This window comes from Drosophila grimshawi, unplaced genomic scaffold (genome assembly GCF_018153295.1).
Source record: "Drosophila grimshawi isolate 15287-2541.00 unplaced genomic scaffold, ASM1815329v1 contig_311, whole genome shotgun sequence".
NCBI lineage: Eukaryota > Metazoa > Arthropoda > Insecta > Diptera > Drosophilidae > Drosophila > Drosophila grimshawi.
Window position 1 is genome coordinate 14,750,877 of NW_025063098.1, and position 16,466 is coordinate 14,767,342.

The 16,466-nt window shown below is 37.2% G+C and overlaps 2 protein-coding genes across 4 annotated transcripts; one reads left to right on the forward strand and one right to left on the reverse strand.

Moving 5' to 3' along the window:
- Positions 1-883: 883 nt before the first annotated feature.
- Positions 884-15,867, forward strand: LOC6567766 (tachykinins). 2 transcript variants are annotated; one of them, XM_032740108.2, is made up of 4 exons: positions 884-1,032; positions 13,607-14,308; positions 14,969-15,191; positions 15,270-15,867. In XM_032740108.2, exons 2-4 carry the CDS (start codon positions 13,646-13,648, stop codon positions 15,281-15,283), a joined length of 900 nt encoding a protein of 299 aa, XP_032595999.2. In that variant the 5' UTR covers positions 884-1,032; positions 13,607-13,645; the 3' UTR covers positions 15,284-15,867. The 2 variants fall into 2 exon arrangements, with proteins under 2 accessions (XP_032595999.2, XP_001994228.3); XM_001994192.3 differs by having other exon boundaries at positions 897-1,032; positions 14,993-15,191.
- LOC6568003 (beta-galactosidase) lies at positions 3,565-9,509 on the reverse strand. 2 transcript variants are annotated; one of them, XM_043215123.1, is made up of 5 exons: positions 9,463-9,509; positions 5,997-6,240; positions 5,514-5,728; positions 5,042-5,459; positions 3,565-4,742 (listed from the first exon to the last, which is right to left on the reverse strand). In XM_043215123.1, the coding sequence occupies exons 2-5, from the start codon at positions 6,221-6,223 to the stop codon at positions 3,683-3,685; spliced, it is 1,920 nt and encodes a 639-aa protein (XP_043071058.1). In that variant the 5' UTR covers positions 6,224-6,240; positions 9,463-9,509; the 3' UTR covers positions 3,565-3,682. The 2 variants fall into 2 exon arrangements, with proteins under 2 accessions (XP_043071058.1, XP_001994229.2); XM_001994193.3 differs by lacking the exon at positions 9,463-9,509 and adding an exon at positions 9,271-9,370.
- Positions 15,868-16,466: the final 599 nt, after the last annotated feature.

Sequence of the window (16,466 nt, forward strand, 5' to 3'; positions counted from 1 at the left end):
CAAGTGCGGCTTGCGCCTAAAAGATGCTGAAATGTTGGTCTTGATTTTGAAAAACACGTCATGGCTGCATGACGTAGGCATTTAGACTTAAAACAAATGCTAGAATTATCATAAAATATATGCACATATATTATGTGCTTGTTTTAATATTTTGAACTAACAATGATTACTTAATTAATGCAAGTTACAGTTCAAAGTTGTATTTGCCAATTGCAAATAATGACATTTTATAAATGTATGCAATTATGCATTTGAATGTTTTGGCAACTTGTTAAAGAGATTTTTTTCATTAATTTCAAAAAACAAATACTGCCTCATTGCATATTACTGTGGCATGTATACATACTGGCCTGTATGCATATTATAGGCACATCCAATTTTTACTTTTTTAATGTTTTATTCACATATGCAAAAAGAATTTCCGTTCAATTCAATTTCGCGCCGCTACCAAAAAGTATGCATCCGTTATTCCGTTGTTCCGTTATTCCTTACGCCGTTGTTTTTTTTTTTTTTTTTTGTTTTCCAACAAAGTGAAGCTCACATGAAAGCGGACTAACACAAATACCAGCGCATACCCCTCCACATTCACATATACACATACTCATGCATGAGTCCCACGCAGTATCGTTGAATTTCTATTCGACCAATTGTTGATATGCACGAACGAAATGGACAACGTTGAAAGCGAGTCCCGAACAGCAGTCGAGCTGCTTCGTGTTTGTCGTTGCCATATCTTGCGTGCGCGTTAGATGTGTGTGTGTGTGTGTGCGGGTGTGTAACGAAGCGTATCAGCAATTTGTAGTTGCGCTTGTATTTGTATTCTTCGCTGGCGGCCAGCGTCGAGCATCTATAAAGTCCATGGCTGCTTTGATCTGTCGCTCAGTTGTTGCATACTTCTCGGCGTGTTCGTTCAGCGCGCGCAAAACAAAACATAAAAGCAATTGTAAAAAATACAAAAAAAAAACAAATTCAGCTTCAACAAAATCACAAGGAGTTTTTGGAAAACGTTTGAAATTTAAACAATTTACATTTGTAAGTGCATTATTCATAATTTTTATACAAGAAACGCAATTTGTGCGAGCAAGAATATTCGTATGTGAATTTGTATCCTAAAATGTGGGACTGTTCATAAAATATTTGATCAAAATTTAATATGTGTAATTTGTTTAGTGAGAGCAGGTCTTATTTTTGCCTAATCGAAAATCGTTAGGCATTAAAAAACATGTTTAAAGCTAAATGGCTAAAATCTCTTTTAATTTTCAAGTTGGACATTTTACTTTTTAATTTCCAACACAATCTTCCCTTAGACACAAGTCATCTTTTTAAATATGTGACTGTGTCTTAGACTGACTGATGTTGCGTGACTGATTGAAAGTGATTGATTGAAGAAAAACATTAAGCGTCCACTTTCAAGTGTTAACCAAATGAAACAACTCAAAAAGTTTTCTTGCTTGTGCCTAACATTAACAGCAAAAGTTTTCTTGGTCAAGAGAATAATGAATAGTGGCTAAAAATAAAATTTGGGCATGCACCATTGCTTTCCATGAGGCCAAATAGTTGTGCTGCAAACGAATTTAATTCCATAAGCTGAATAATTTTAATGCCCCTGAAATATTTAAAGTTACTCAAGTTTATGTATTAAAAAAATAATTATCATATTGATTTGGTTTTCAAATTATATACTTCAGAATAAGATTAGAATATTCTTAAGTAAAACATTGCCAAACAAAGAAATAAAAATTTGTTGTTCAATGGTAAAACGAATATAAGAAATAAAAAAAGACATATTTTATAAAAGTGTGTGTTGCCTGCATTTCTGTCTAGGATTATGCACTAATTAGTCCATAAATATATTAATGAGCTTGTAATTTTCCCCTACAACGCTTTACACAATTAGCAAGGGCAACTTTTTTAACTGGAGCTAAAACGATTAGCATAATTCTAAAGAATCCTCCGCTGGCCACTGTTGAAAATGCATTGACATTTTATAAATAGTTGGCAACATTGGTTGACATTTGAACCTGAGCCGGCGGCAGAAGCTAATAAAACGCAATATCAATGGAGAGACACAATTATGACATGGCTCGGCGAGCCGGGGCCATTTGAAAAGCACTCACATCCGGTGCTGTGATATGTCACACGCAACACTCTGTACACCCTCAGAGAGGGTCCCCAAGCATTACAAAAAAGAAAAAAAATTAAATTCACATCAAAATCCATGTAAAAACTAGAAACAGGCAGCATGAAGTGAAGCTTTAGAACAGCCCCAGGGCCTTAACTTGTTGTATGTCAACTTGGACAGCAAACAGTAGCAATTAGTACATAAATATATACATATATATACATATATGTAGCTGCAAGTAGCATAGAAATGTACAAGTATTTGCACAGCACATCTACACATGCTGTGCACGTGTGTGTGGGTGGTACTCGTGTTGCAGCTGCGCCTAAAAGATGCTTTAAAAACGAATGTCTAACGGCTCTAAATCTCGGAGCTCACTAATTAACCGGAACATCAAGCACATCAGCAACTGTTGCTGGAGGGCTCATAATGCCAGCTAGATGGTCAAGTGGGGAGCCGTTCCATGGACTGGGCAGCCACTTAGCTCTATTCGCATTAATACTATATTAAGTAGAGTAAGGCAGCATCTTTCTGTAAAATGATTATATTAATTTAAAATTACCTCGGGCTTATAAAATAAATCCTATTGTCGCCACAAGTCACAGAACTAATTTATGTTTACATCGTAAATAACCTACTTAAATATTAAAAAGTAAAAGCCGATTAATAAGCCCTTTTTTGACAGTTAGCATTTTGGATTTAGGACTAGATTGTTTATCAAGAATTGTGATAAATATTGGTATGTTATTAGTGGAGATAATGCTTTAAAATACGCCTGACTATTTGGAGGCTATCGATGTTCATAATATCATATCATATCTCATATCTTCCAGACTTAATCAGGTTTGAAACAGAGCTGTTTGTCCTGCAGATATTTTGTCGAAATTAGTAAGTGGCTTCCTTCATTAAAAACAAAAGGCATCAGATATCGGGAAACCATATTAAACCATACTAAAAATGTTGAGAATATATATAACAATTGGTTATTTTTCAATTATTTTTAAATCATATTATTTGAATCCTTTTAGAGATAGTTGACTGCTTTATTGGTTCCCATATCAATCTAACAAAAAAGACATATCTATCTAAGAAAAATGTATCGCTTGATAGAGGCCATCATTATATATCGAAACCATATCTAGCAAAACTTACAAGCAACCAACTGAAATATGTTTGTCTATGTGTGGCATATGTGTAGCCATATTTAAACTTATGTACTCACATATTTAAACTTGAGCCCTAAAAGCAACGAGCCAAGACGTTGAATTTGGACTTTGAGTGACTTTCAGTTCATCAGCTTTTCCGTTTCTGTGGACTTCAATCATTTGGGATTAATTTGGCAAGGCGACAGGCACACACACACCAACACACACACACACGCACACACAAAGGTCACATGTGTGTCTCCCGGTGATTGTGGCCGTAATGAGTCTTTGAGCGGCAAGTTTTACAAAGGGATAAAGAAGCCATCACCCGACTTTAATGCCTTAGAAAAAATAAGTTAATTCAGATAAATTTACATGATGTACGATGCACTTAATTGCTAACATTAAGCTAATCTTAAGATCTGCCATTAAGAATGGGTGTATCCCGAAACTCCAGCTCCATTGATGTGGGCGCCTGTTGATATTCCACCACGATTAAGCGGTTATTGCCCACCTTGAGCACGGGCGCGGGCACATAGAGTGTTATCTGCGGTCCCACCAGGGGCCAATATCGCCCCAAGTTCTCGCCATTCAAGAAGACGATACCCTTGCCCCAGTCGGACATATCCAGATATGTGTCCGCCAGCTGATCCGCACTATCGATGCTCAGAGATCCATGGTAGATAGCTGGTCCAGAGCGTAGCATCGTACTTGGCCATCTCAGCTCCTGGAAACCAATGCTTGCCGCCTCCGTTGACTGGGCGATGAGCTTCTCCAGGTCATCATACGACTCCAGTGGATACTTGGTCATATTCCAGTTGGTCAGTACCTGCTTGTCCAGGCGCACATCTTTCGTGAGGCCCTTGAAGTCGTTCAACTGCACCCCATAGTTGAGGCGTCCCTGATTCTCAACAAGTATCTGCAATTGGCGACCCGAGCTGGCACTCAGCGGCAACTCATAGATAGGCGTCTCACGCGCCAGTATGCCCACAAATTCATTGTCCACATAGACATAGCCGCGATCCGCCAAGCCGTTCACGTACAACACGCTCGGATCCCGTTTGAAGTGCGCCGGCAGCCAGGCTTCATACAACACCAGTCCGGAATATTGGTCCAGTGCCTCAAAGGTCTGTGGCTTGGCGGCACGCACAACGCCCGTGCTGAGTGTCTGCCGTCCATCCGCAGAGAGCAGCGTGCAACAGCTGACCAATCGCACTTTGCCGTAAGCTCGCTTCGGCACTGGCATCGGCACCGGCACATCCGGCAATGGCAAATATCTGCTTATTATTCGACGCAGTGCCATGTATTTTGGCGTTGGATCACCAGCTTCAGTCATTGGTGCATCATAGTCGTAGCTGGTGATGTCCGCTATATATTTACCGGGGTTGTTGTCATTGGCGCCCGCCGTAAAACCAAAATTGGTGCCGCCATAGAACATATAAAAATTGACACTGGCTCCACTCTCCAGCATATCACTGCAAGATTCAAGGATATCATAATAATTTGTTAGAAAATATTTTTTAAATTTCATTTACTTTCACTAATGTTTCATAAATCATTTTAAGGCCACATCAAACTGTTTAACAGGAGAATCAATGAATGCAAGTGATAGTATTAAGTTTAAGTAAAAAAAAAAGCTCAAAAAAATATTTCTCATTCGAAAATCATTTGCGTTTTCCACGAAATTCCAGCAAACCTTTCAAGAGTTTCACAGTAGAAATTTGACAAAAATATCCAAATTAAAATTAAAACAAAGCAAAAATTTGATGCTTACATAAATGTGCCCGTTATTGAGTCTGTGCTCACGTTGGCCATTGGTTCTGTCCAGTGCGTCAGCCAGCCGGGATAGTATTCGGCATTAACCAGTGGACCTTTGGGCTCGAAGCGTCGCAGCCTTGCCCAGGTGTCCTTAAGATTTGAGGTGGCGCCAAAGTCCATTGTGGCCAAAACACCCTGAATCTTGCCGCAACGCAGCACAGAGGGTCCATCGTTGGTAAACAGCACTGCCTTACCATTCACATGGCTCTGGGTCTCGTCGCGTAACCAGTTGCGATAGTTCACGTCGCAGGCGAAGTAGGAGCCATACTCGTTCTCGACCTGAACCATGATGATGGGTCCTCCATTGCCATACAAAAAGGGTGACATGCGAACCATTAGCTGGGCATACCAGATGCGCACCTCGCTGAGATAGTCTGCAAGCAGTAGAATCAGTTAACCTGGCCAATTGATTGCGGGCTAATACCCACTTATGTCGGCTGTGCGCAGTTGGATGCCTGGATACTTTTTGAGTAGCCAGTAGGGAAAACCACCCATATCGCGCTCAGCGCATATGTAAGGACCCGGACGCAGTATCACCAACAAATCCTCATCCACCGCCAGGCGGATGAAGCGCTCCAGATCCGCAATGCCCGTCCAAACGTAGACGCCATCGCGCGGATTGTGCAGTGACCATTCCACGTATCTGCATAGAAAATATGTGTGGCAATTTCAAATTCAAATGCCAAATCAATTGTCATTGACAGCCATGGCCAAGCTTATAGAACAATGGAATCATTTTTGCTCAATGCAACTATTTTTTTTATAGATTTCTTACCATTGTTCTAGGATTCTAGGAAAATACCCACTGATTTAGCTATTGGGACTAAAGTACCTGGACTTTTTAATTTTCAATATTTCTATTTTCTATTCTTTTTTGCTATTTACCTGGCCATGACTGTATGTGAACTTACGTTGTAACTGCATTGAGGCCAGCGGCACGCATTGTCCTCAGGTGTCGGGACCAGGTTTCAGGATGTGCGCGAAAGTAGTGAAACGAGCCGGATATAAAGCGAAATGGCTGTCCATCCTTCAGAAATCGATCATTCTCATAATCCACAGTAAAGTTGCGATTAGTGCTCTCAGTTCCAGCAACTAATGTGAACGTCAAGATTGCCACAAAACAACTGATGAAATGCATGCTGACCAATGTCGATGCTGCAATGGAAGAAACATTTTTGTCATTCCTTTTTACAAATATTTTTTATTTTATATTTTTATTATTTATAGTTTTTAAATATGTACAAATGCTTTCCACTTAATCGAAATTTATATATTCAGATATCGCAAAATAACAGCTCAAGAAAATTGTGATACGATAAAATTGGGTAAAAGCTTAAATCAATTTTTATTTCCGATATATGTCGCCTAAGAGTTATATTAAGTATACGCTTATACATTTTAAATCAATCTCAAAAAAATGTATTCAAGCTTCTGAGCAAATTAAACCAAGTCTTTAAAATATTCTCAAACTTAAACTGCAACCGTTCGCCGAACTTAACCGATTAAAATTCATTACCTGAACTAGAAATAAAATGAGACTATTTTTGGGGAACCAGTAACCGAAGCAGATATCATCTGAGCCGAGTGACACTGTTTTTCTTTTCGCTTCAGTTTTGAGAGCACTCAAATCAATAAGAATATGGACACGAATTATCAGGAAAGCTCCAACAAAGTACTGAATTATTAATTAAGTACTAAACAACCAGTCCATTTAAAGTTTTTGGTCCCGTTTAACTTAAGTCAGAAAAATTTGTCTGCCCGAAAACTCTTTTTTTACGATCAAAGAGACGTTAAATTAATTGTAACGTCAGAAAGAACTTGTAGAACTTGTATTCTACGTTGATTGGTAAATATATTTCTGGATGTGGCTAACACATTATTATAAGGATTGTTAATAAATCAGTTTTTAATTGGTTAATGTTGGCGAATAAGATTTCTTTATTAAAGTTATGCAAATTACTGAATGCTAATTTATATTAAATTCTTAGTACAGTCAAAAAAAAAAGAAAAAGATTTAATAACACTTAATAGTCGCTCAATTTATAGTCTTTACAATTTTTAACCGATTTATTTTTTTAAGCTATGTTGACCTTATGACCCCACTATAGTTTTTGCAGTTAGTGGTTCGTTCCCAGTGTTATTTCCTAGCCTTACTATGCTGATCGAATTGTATTTCGGGGCAAAAGAGTGCATTTATTTAATGTGGTTTTGCATTGTGTCGAGATAAAAATGAAATATTACGCTTACAGTGATATTTTATTGTGTGAATTGTTTGGTGAAATTAAAGTATTTAAATATTTGACTATTCTATTCAATTGCACAAGTAAAATGTACACAATTTGTTTGAATTTGAATATTTTACAGGAAGGAAGTCTACTTCCCCTATGGAATTTCATTGCTTTTCCTGCTCAAAGCACACAGAATGAAAATATTCCGAAATATTGCTGCCGGAAACAAAATTGTGGCGCTTCCTATAACGCATATTCACTAGTTATCCAGCGAAATCTTGTGTGGCTGCAAATATCTCAGAGCTGAGAAATGAAATGAGATGCCTCAATTCAAGTTCATGGTTCAATTACTTAGTTGACATCGTTGCCGTCGCATGTCAGTTCTTTGCAGACTGACGACTGACCGACTGATTGACAGACAGCTAAGTGAACAAAATCTGTGTTTGTTTTGCAAACAAAATCGAATAATTTAATGCAACGCCTCGGTTGACAAATCAATTATAAATTCATGTGACTTTTGTTTTAGGAAAATAGCAAAACTGTTATATTTTTATCAGCACAGTTTTGACGTGCAATAATATACTTTATGATTTTATTTATTTAATTCATGTGCAGCTATTTCGAAATTATAACGAAATGTTTTCGCAGCTCAGTTCACTCTGGCGATTTCAGACAGACAGTTCTCAAACGAGCTCTTATCGCAACATGAGAAGTGCCAATATTTGTAATTTAATGCACGATTCTATACATAATATACATATATGTATGTATGTATGTATGTATGTTTGTATGTACGTGTGTTTTGCGCATAACAGATTCTCATTTTTATGCTCAATTCAATTATTGTCAACTTTATCATACAGCTGTGATTATCGAAATTTAGTGAACAAATAATACTCCAGTCAACACATTTGAATTCACTCAAACTGTGTTTACAGAAATTCTTTGAATAAAATATGAATTGATTACAATTTGGTTTTTCTTTTAAATATATTTCTTTTCCGGATCCGTTTCAAGTGTTATTTTTATTTAATATCGAATTCTGAAACCTTCAAACTCCACGGACACAGTGAAGCTTCTGCTGAACTCGATTCGAGACTCGAAATATATCAGATAGTAAAAAAGAAATAACCAACGAAAGACATATTTGAATTCAAAAATGAACACATTGAAATTGAGTTGAGCAGAGTTGAGAAATATACTAAGATTTCTTATCTGAATGTTCTATATGGAAGTCAATAGCAAATCTCCACAGTAAATCACCAAAAGATATGTATAAATCTATCTGCCAGCTGCCCCAGATGTAATTTACCAGAAACCTATTGATCCCCATTCAATCTTATGGCATTTTGATTATGCTTCGTAAATCCCAAGCTATAATCTACTATATAATATGTAAATTTATATGTATTTTGATGCGGAATCTGCTGGACTGTGGCAAAGCTAATGAAATGCGTGTACTTAATTGAGTGTGAACTAAATGATCTGTAAAGTCCCGACCCTGAACTTGGATGAGCGCTGCAGACTTGCGCCGAAAATTAAGTCAATCACCAACAACAATAAAAACCAAAAATAATTTAACCGTAGTCCAAAACGGAACTCATCATGTTCACGTAGTACTCGGTGTAGCGGCAAGAACAACACAATCTAAGGCACATTTTTAATGGGATTCAGCGTCAGGCGAACTCACAACATGAGTCAAGCATTTTAAACATTTGACCCAATTCAATTATTTTGCATGCCCAAGCCCATACTGAGGCTCAGAGTCCCCCATGGTTCCCGGAGGGTTCACTGGCAAGAAAGCAGCTGGATGTCTTTTGTTTTTGAATAGCGGCTTGTTGTTATTGATTGCTGTGGCAATGATCGGCCGGCGAGATTTCCATTCAACAGAAGGTCAACTGATTTTGCCCTTAAGATAACAGTACTTTCTATCTTTTCTCACAATTCTCATGCTCACCTGGAAGCCCCTTAAACTGCTATCAGTCACACTTAGCCTGTTTGTGAAAATTTATATGCCATATACAATCACTCCCAGAGAAACAGTGCTCCAGATATGCTTGTTCATAAATATAAATATATATATATATATGTATATGTATATGGGATTGTATAAACACTATGCACACGTTTTATTCACTACTCGTATTACTTTCAGAGGCAGAGGCAAGCCGTGTGTTTCGCTTGAAAGCTAAACTTAAACTGAACGATCATCGGCAGCGGCTTGCTGATAAGTGAGGCTAAACACGGGCCGAGAACGATACTCAAATCATTCACACAACTTTGTCGGCTGTTGTGTTCCTATGCTCGTGTCGTGCTCACGCAGCTTAGGATCCCCTTGCTCGATCCCAGCTAATTGTGGCCAATTAAAATTGGAAGATGAGTTCGCATTTCAGTGGCTAATTAAATCATTATTGCTGCGCTTTGTTGTCAGACTTATAATTCTCAGTGTTTTGGCGTGAACAATTCTGATACTTGAAAGTTTGTAGAGATATATATTTTTAGGTGTAATGGTATATTTGAAGTTCTAAATAATTTCATAGAAATGTTTACATATTTATAAATACCCTTTATTGAATTTGAATAGAAAAAATATTTTTTAAATGAATTTATAGCTATTTAACCAGTAATTATCATTCGATGTCAATGTATACATATTTTTTTATTATTCAGTGTTTTGTTACATATTAATTTAAAAAAAAAAGTCAAGTAAAGTCAATCGGTTTGTCTTAAAATATTTTATATTTTTTTCGCTTTTCACGAAAAATGTAAATCTATTTTTTATATGTTTGAAAAGATTTGTATTTGTTGTTATCAAAAAGTTATATTAATCTTAAATATATATGAAAGGCAAGCAGCATGATAAGCGAAGGGATCAGAAAAATTTGAATGTGTATTCTGTATTGTGTTACTCCGTTGTTATTATACTCTGAATGCAAAAGGGTAAAAATGGCAGGCAGAAGGAAGTATCTGCGACCCCATATAGTATATATATTCTTAATCAGGATCAACAGTCTAGTTGATATAGCCATGTCCGTCGCGAATACGCGGATCTCAGAGACTATAGGAGCTAGAGACTTCAAATTTGGAAGATAGGCTCTCGTATACCCGGCACTGATCAAGTTTGCTTTATTTTATAGTCGAAAATATATTCGCATTTTGATCTCATTTCTATAATTTTCTGCAGATTTCATAAGAAACTTTAATAAGAAAATATGAAACAAAATGAAAGTCAATAATAAAATACTGTTTTTTGCAAAAGAAATCAGAGAATATCCATTTTTTCCTGTGTCCAAGCACTTTCTTGGATGTATATGTTCGGGTCAGATCGGGCTTGCGATAAGAAATGAGTGCACTTGCAGACCTGCTCACATTCGGAAAATTAAAGGCAAACTCGCCAATAAAACTAGAATATATTTAACAGCTGGCTTCAGGTTATATCGTAGTCGAGCTCACTCGACTACAGCGTTCTTACTTGCTTGCTACATTGTTAGCAGAGGAAATTTGCTATTTTTGAATACTTAGAATTAAAACATAACAAAATATTTGTTGTACATAATTATTATTCAAATCAATATTTCGAAATTTACAGTAGTTTTCATGTAAGCAATCAAAATGCAGTCAACATGACTGAGAGTTATTCAAATTTGTAGCTTAAGGAAAATTTGATTTGAAATATATAAATTTAATTATTTATAAAAACTCGGCTTTCACATTGTTTGTTTTCCCATTTTGGGCTGCTTGCTGATAAGTTAGCCCCCGAAGCAATTGGCGAATGTGACCCATGTATGTATTATAAATACATATGTACACATATATATTTGTATATTTATAAATATTTATATATATATATGTATATTGGCATTATCAATGTGCATGATTGCTATGCCATCGAAATTTGAAATTGGCTACAGCTGCACGCTTCATATTCTATGCATTAACTGTTGCTCGTTCTATTTTTTTTTTTTTTTTTTTTTTGTTTTTTTGGTTGACGAGTTGAAGCCGCAGGCAAATTGAAACTGAAAGCGGCCAAAAAGTGAATTTTCTATTCAGTGTTGTTTTATTATTTGTTTCGTGTGTTTGCTTTTATTGTTGGGTCGTCTGCTTGGCTAATGGACCTTTATTACCCAAACGCACACACACACTCGCGCACACACACACACGCACACACACGAATATATCCGTGTCACGTTCTGTTGGCCGTCTTGGCTAAAATGTAAATCTCGCACTGCATCTTTAATGTGGCCCGTTGGCAGTTTAAAGTGTCCGCTGGGGTTGCACAAAGCAAACACAAATCTCTTCGCATACGCGTACGCTTACGCATACATAGACAATTAGACAGCCCACACACACACACAGATACACGTTAACAGCTTTGCTTTGGGCCATACCCATGCCCATATTAACGTTGGTGACACATGCGAGGACTGTTGACTGCGTCCTGTTTCTAAGCCATTGTTCGACTACTGCCTGCTGTCAGTTTCATGTCATGCTGTGGCAGGAGGCGCCCATTAGCAGGATGGGTGCACGGCGCCTCAAAAACAGGAAGCTTCACACTTTTGCTGCCAGCTAATTTTGCGGCCAATACTTTGGGGCACAGTAGTTGAAGCTCAGAAATTGCGTTCAGTTTGGTACTTTGACATTTGCCGTCGCTCCTATTATGTTTAGTATTTGAAAACTTTTAGCTCGGCTTACTTAAGCTTAGCCAAGCACAAATTTAAGTAGATATAGCGATAAGTCAGAGGACCCATCCACCGTTCAGCTTGAGTTTGCAGGCAACCTGTTGATTGCCGCAAATGCAACATCAATTCAATTCAAATACATTTTTGCATTCAATTCAATTGGCACTTGGTGTTGCCTCTTTGTATGCACCACGATGATTGCAACTGCTTCACTTTCCTCCACCCCGCCGCCTGCGGCAATCAATTGAATTACATGTTTCCAGCTTCCTGTGCGCGCATGGTTAGTGTTAGCATACCCTCAATGAGCACAGCTCTAACAGGGTATGTTGACTTATTACTAAATTAAATTTAAAATAACAAATTATATACATAATATAAATCATTAAATAAAGCACATAATTTAAGTAAAACATTTAAAAATGATTGAAAATCAAACTAAGGAATCCAACAAATTGTTTATTAAATTGTCAATTGATTTGAAAAATCGAATTTGATTAAATGTAGTATGTTAATATAACATAATTAAGCATAGCGATTCGGAAGTTGCTGTGAAGCTATAAACTAATAAATTTGTATTTTGTGCCCATTTTTGCGGTAAACATTCTCAGCCTACAATCCCCAATTGGGGTTGGGTAAACAAATTTTTTAAGCATAATAAGTAGAACAGCCTTGAAATTTCACCTGGCTTTTGTTTTAAAACATTAAATTTAACATTTCTAAGTGGCTGATCAAAACGAAATGGGTTTCACATACAATAATCCCTAAAATCGATAAAAATAAATATTCAATTATAAATTAAAGTGTCTAACTATTTTTCTCAATTATTTTTCTATACTTTTCAAACTTTCATATTGAAGAATGCTTTTAATATAAGGTATATTAGATTCGCCACTTGAGTTGCGTCAACTTTCTTATTTGTTATTATTGTTGCTAGTGTTGTTCTTGACACCAGTTGCCTAGCTGGCTGGATGTGCAACGCCACACAGTCTTATCGAGAGTGCCTCCCAGGCGTTGCCACAGCATTTGCATGGCAATTTTGCTTAACGAGGATGATGACAACTCTTGAGCATAATCAATGGCAAGTAGCTGGCTAGAGCTGCATTGGAACACTTTTTTCAGCTCCAAGGTGGCTCCCCTTGTGTGTGTTCCACAAGCATTTGCTTGTGTGACTATAAATTGTGGCACCAACAACAGTTAGCCGTTTGCGAACTGTGGCAACTGCAATCGAGCTGCTGTTGTGAATGCTAATGGTTGCCTGCCAATATTTATATGCTCCAAGCACAGACTGATAAAAAGAATAAATAAAACAAAACAAGAGGTGGCCTTTGGATATTGTTTTGATATGTAAATTCCGCTTTTATGGAATTTTTTGTAAATGTTGCTGCAAAGGAAGAAAGCCGTCGAAAACTGTATACAAATGAATACATATAAAATAGATTTAGCCTTCCCTTAGAATGTTAGCGAGCACCTAAATGGAGTCTTAGGATAATATTGGTAGCCGATCAACAAATAGTATATATATCAAACCTAACTATTGATAATCACTAATTAATCTGAAATTGTTTATTTTGTTTCGCTTTTTATTTTGTGCGCCATCTATGTGTCGTTGTGTAGAATCGCCCGCCTAAAAGCATACTACAACAATTTAAAAGAATGCATAATCAGAAAATGTTACTGCTGCTGTTGCTGCTAACGACTGTGGCAGTCGCAAGTGGCGACATCGATGGGGTAGCAGAGGATGGCGACGTGCACGTTGATGGCATCAGTACCTTAGCACCTGGAACTGTGACGCAACCAAGGAAAATCGTAAAGCGAGCACCGACCAACAGTTTCATTGGCATGCGCGGCAAGAAGGAGCTGGAGTCATCGACAGATGAGAATTGGTTGGGGCCCGATCCGCTCGACTATGAGGGCCTCGTTGATGTCGATAACTATTATAATGAGAACGGACGACGCCTCAAGAAGGCACCGTTGGCCTTTGTTGGCATGCGCGGCAAGAAATTTAATCCCAACAGCAACAACAATCTGCTGGATTTACTGCAGCACATGGAAGAGGAACGTGTGCGTGAGTATATCCTACAGGATTTCCTCGATCATCTGGCGATAGACGGCAACGGTATGGCCAAACGGGCGCCCACCGGCTTCACGGGCATGCGGGGCAAGCGACCAACAATGACTGAAGGCGACGCCGCCGCCCAGGATGAGGACGATGCCATGGAACTGCTGCAGAAACGTGCTCCTGTCAACTCCTTTGTGGGCGTGCGGGGCAAGAAAGATGTCTCCCATCAAAATTACAAGCGGGCCGCTCTCTCCGAGGTAATCAAAATTCACATAACTGAAGATGAGCGCATTAAGGGGGAAAACATAATTTGATTAGAATCACTAAATCAGATTTAATATGGCCAATCTACTACGAATTCGGATATGCACATATTTTATATTCCCGATGAAGATTAGATTGCCTTTCAGACTTACATCTATATTTTTATTATAAACTGAAAAACGACTCTTAGCAAGAAAGCTCAGAAGTGTTTTGAGGACCATTCGTTTCTCATCTGGATAGGATGTCATTGATGACCAAAATAATATGCTGCTGTTCTTGCCAACAAATAACAGAATTACTTTATTCATAAAAACATTTTTCAGTAGAAGTTTTCGAATATACTAAAGACAATATTTTGATGTTTAGGGTAGCATTTTGTCAATATCTTGCCCAGAAACTGTGTTAATTGGTTGATTGAAAGGAAATCGTCGTACAAAGACAAACTGATATATTGTGGCTATTTTTTCATGAAGAAAATATGAAATATAATTTAATTTTTTTTAATAAAATCCTTTTCTAAATATATTGACAATATTATTCATTTTGAGTTATGCATGTGCAAATTAATGATTGAAACTAATTTGGCGCGCACCTGTCTTCAATTCTCTAACAAATTGCAATTTATAAACATTTATGGAACTAACCATGGCCAGTTGTGGCGCAAAATCTTTAAAAAGGCATACGATGTGCGTGGCAAGAAGCAACGTTACGCGGACTTCAACAGCAAATTCGTGGCTGTGCGTGGCAAGAAGAGCGAACTGGATGACGCCACTGGCCTGGAGCAGAATATATTGCAGCAGCAGCAGCCTTGGGTCTATATCATTGGTGGCAAGCGTGCGCCAAACGGGTTTGTTGGCATGCGGGGCAAACGTCCAGGTGAGGAATGCAGATGCAGTTGGACCCAATTGGACCATAGACCATGCTTATTATATGCATACCAATGTACCATTGCAGAGCTTGTGGAGTAAGCGGCACTGGTGGCAGAGATAGGCGAGCGCTTTCCTCATTTACATTTGACGAATGACAGTCGGAAGTTCCTTTTAAACTAGGCAAAGACAATGTTATAAATAATCGCTGGGCTGGAGATTATTTAAAACATACACACACACATATATACACACACACTCAGACATACAGAAATTATAGTCTCTGTTACGTAAAGCTAATCAAATTTACTGCGATTTAATGTTAATCGAATTAAAATCGCATTTGGAGAATTTATTAGCTCCAGTTGATAATTGAATTGAATTATTTGTATATCTATTTGTGAACAAAAATAATCAAAATTAAACTTTAATAAGTACTTATGTACCTAAAATAGATTTTTCAAAAATCCATTATATACACCCACACACCCACGCACACACACACACACGCACACAACATAAAGATATGTAAGTGAGAGCGAAATGTTAATTTACTTGCAATTAATTTATTACAACTACATGCAAAAATTATATATATACTGACATACATATATAGCACAAGTGTCTAATTAAATATTGTAAATATTGTATGGTATATAAATCGAAATAAAAACTATTATTAAAAATACGAAATTCGTTAGATCTTTGACAGATTCCCCTGCACGCCTTAAAAAAAGAAACTCACCGATTTACATATGTTAATGTGTGTGTATAAATAATCAAACTTTTCCATAGTATAAACCACAAAATAATAATTTCAATCTTTTCAAAGCTTTGACGTTCTTCAAATAAAAAAAACTTTGACATTCACAATTAATGATTTCAGTCCAGCTGCCGACAAGCCTCATCGAAATCTAGACAAGGGCAAAATTAAATCTTAAAATGGGAAACACAGTCTTATCAACAATGACTAACAAACAATATGATCTGTAAAGACAATTAACAAAAAACAAGTGTAAATTGCAAAGTGTACACAGTTAGACTAGAAGATACCACTCACAATTAACTGAACTACCATTAAACATGATCTAAAAATAAAATCCTCATTTTCTAATCATAGTTTTTAAAAGTATTCAAACATGAGAGATGAGATGACGATGTGACATTTGACCTGCAACACAATCTTCTCGTACTCTTTTGGTTTGCTTATCTATTGGTACAGGGTATACAAGAAACAAAAGTGAAATACCAAACAGGCATCTCATATTTCTTGGAATTGCCACAA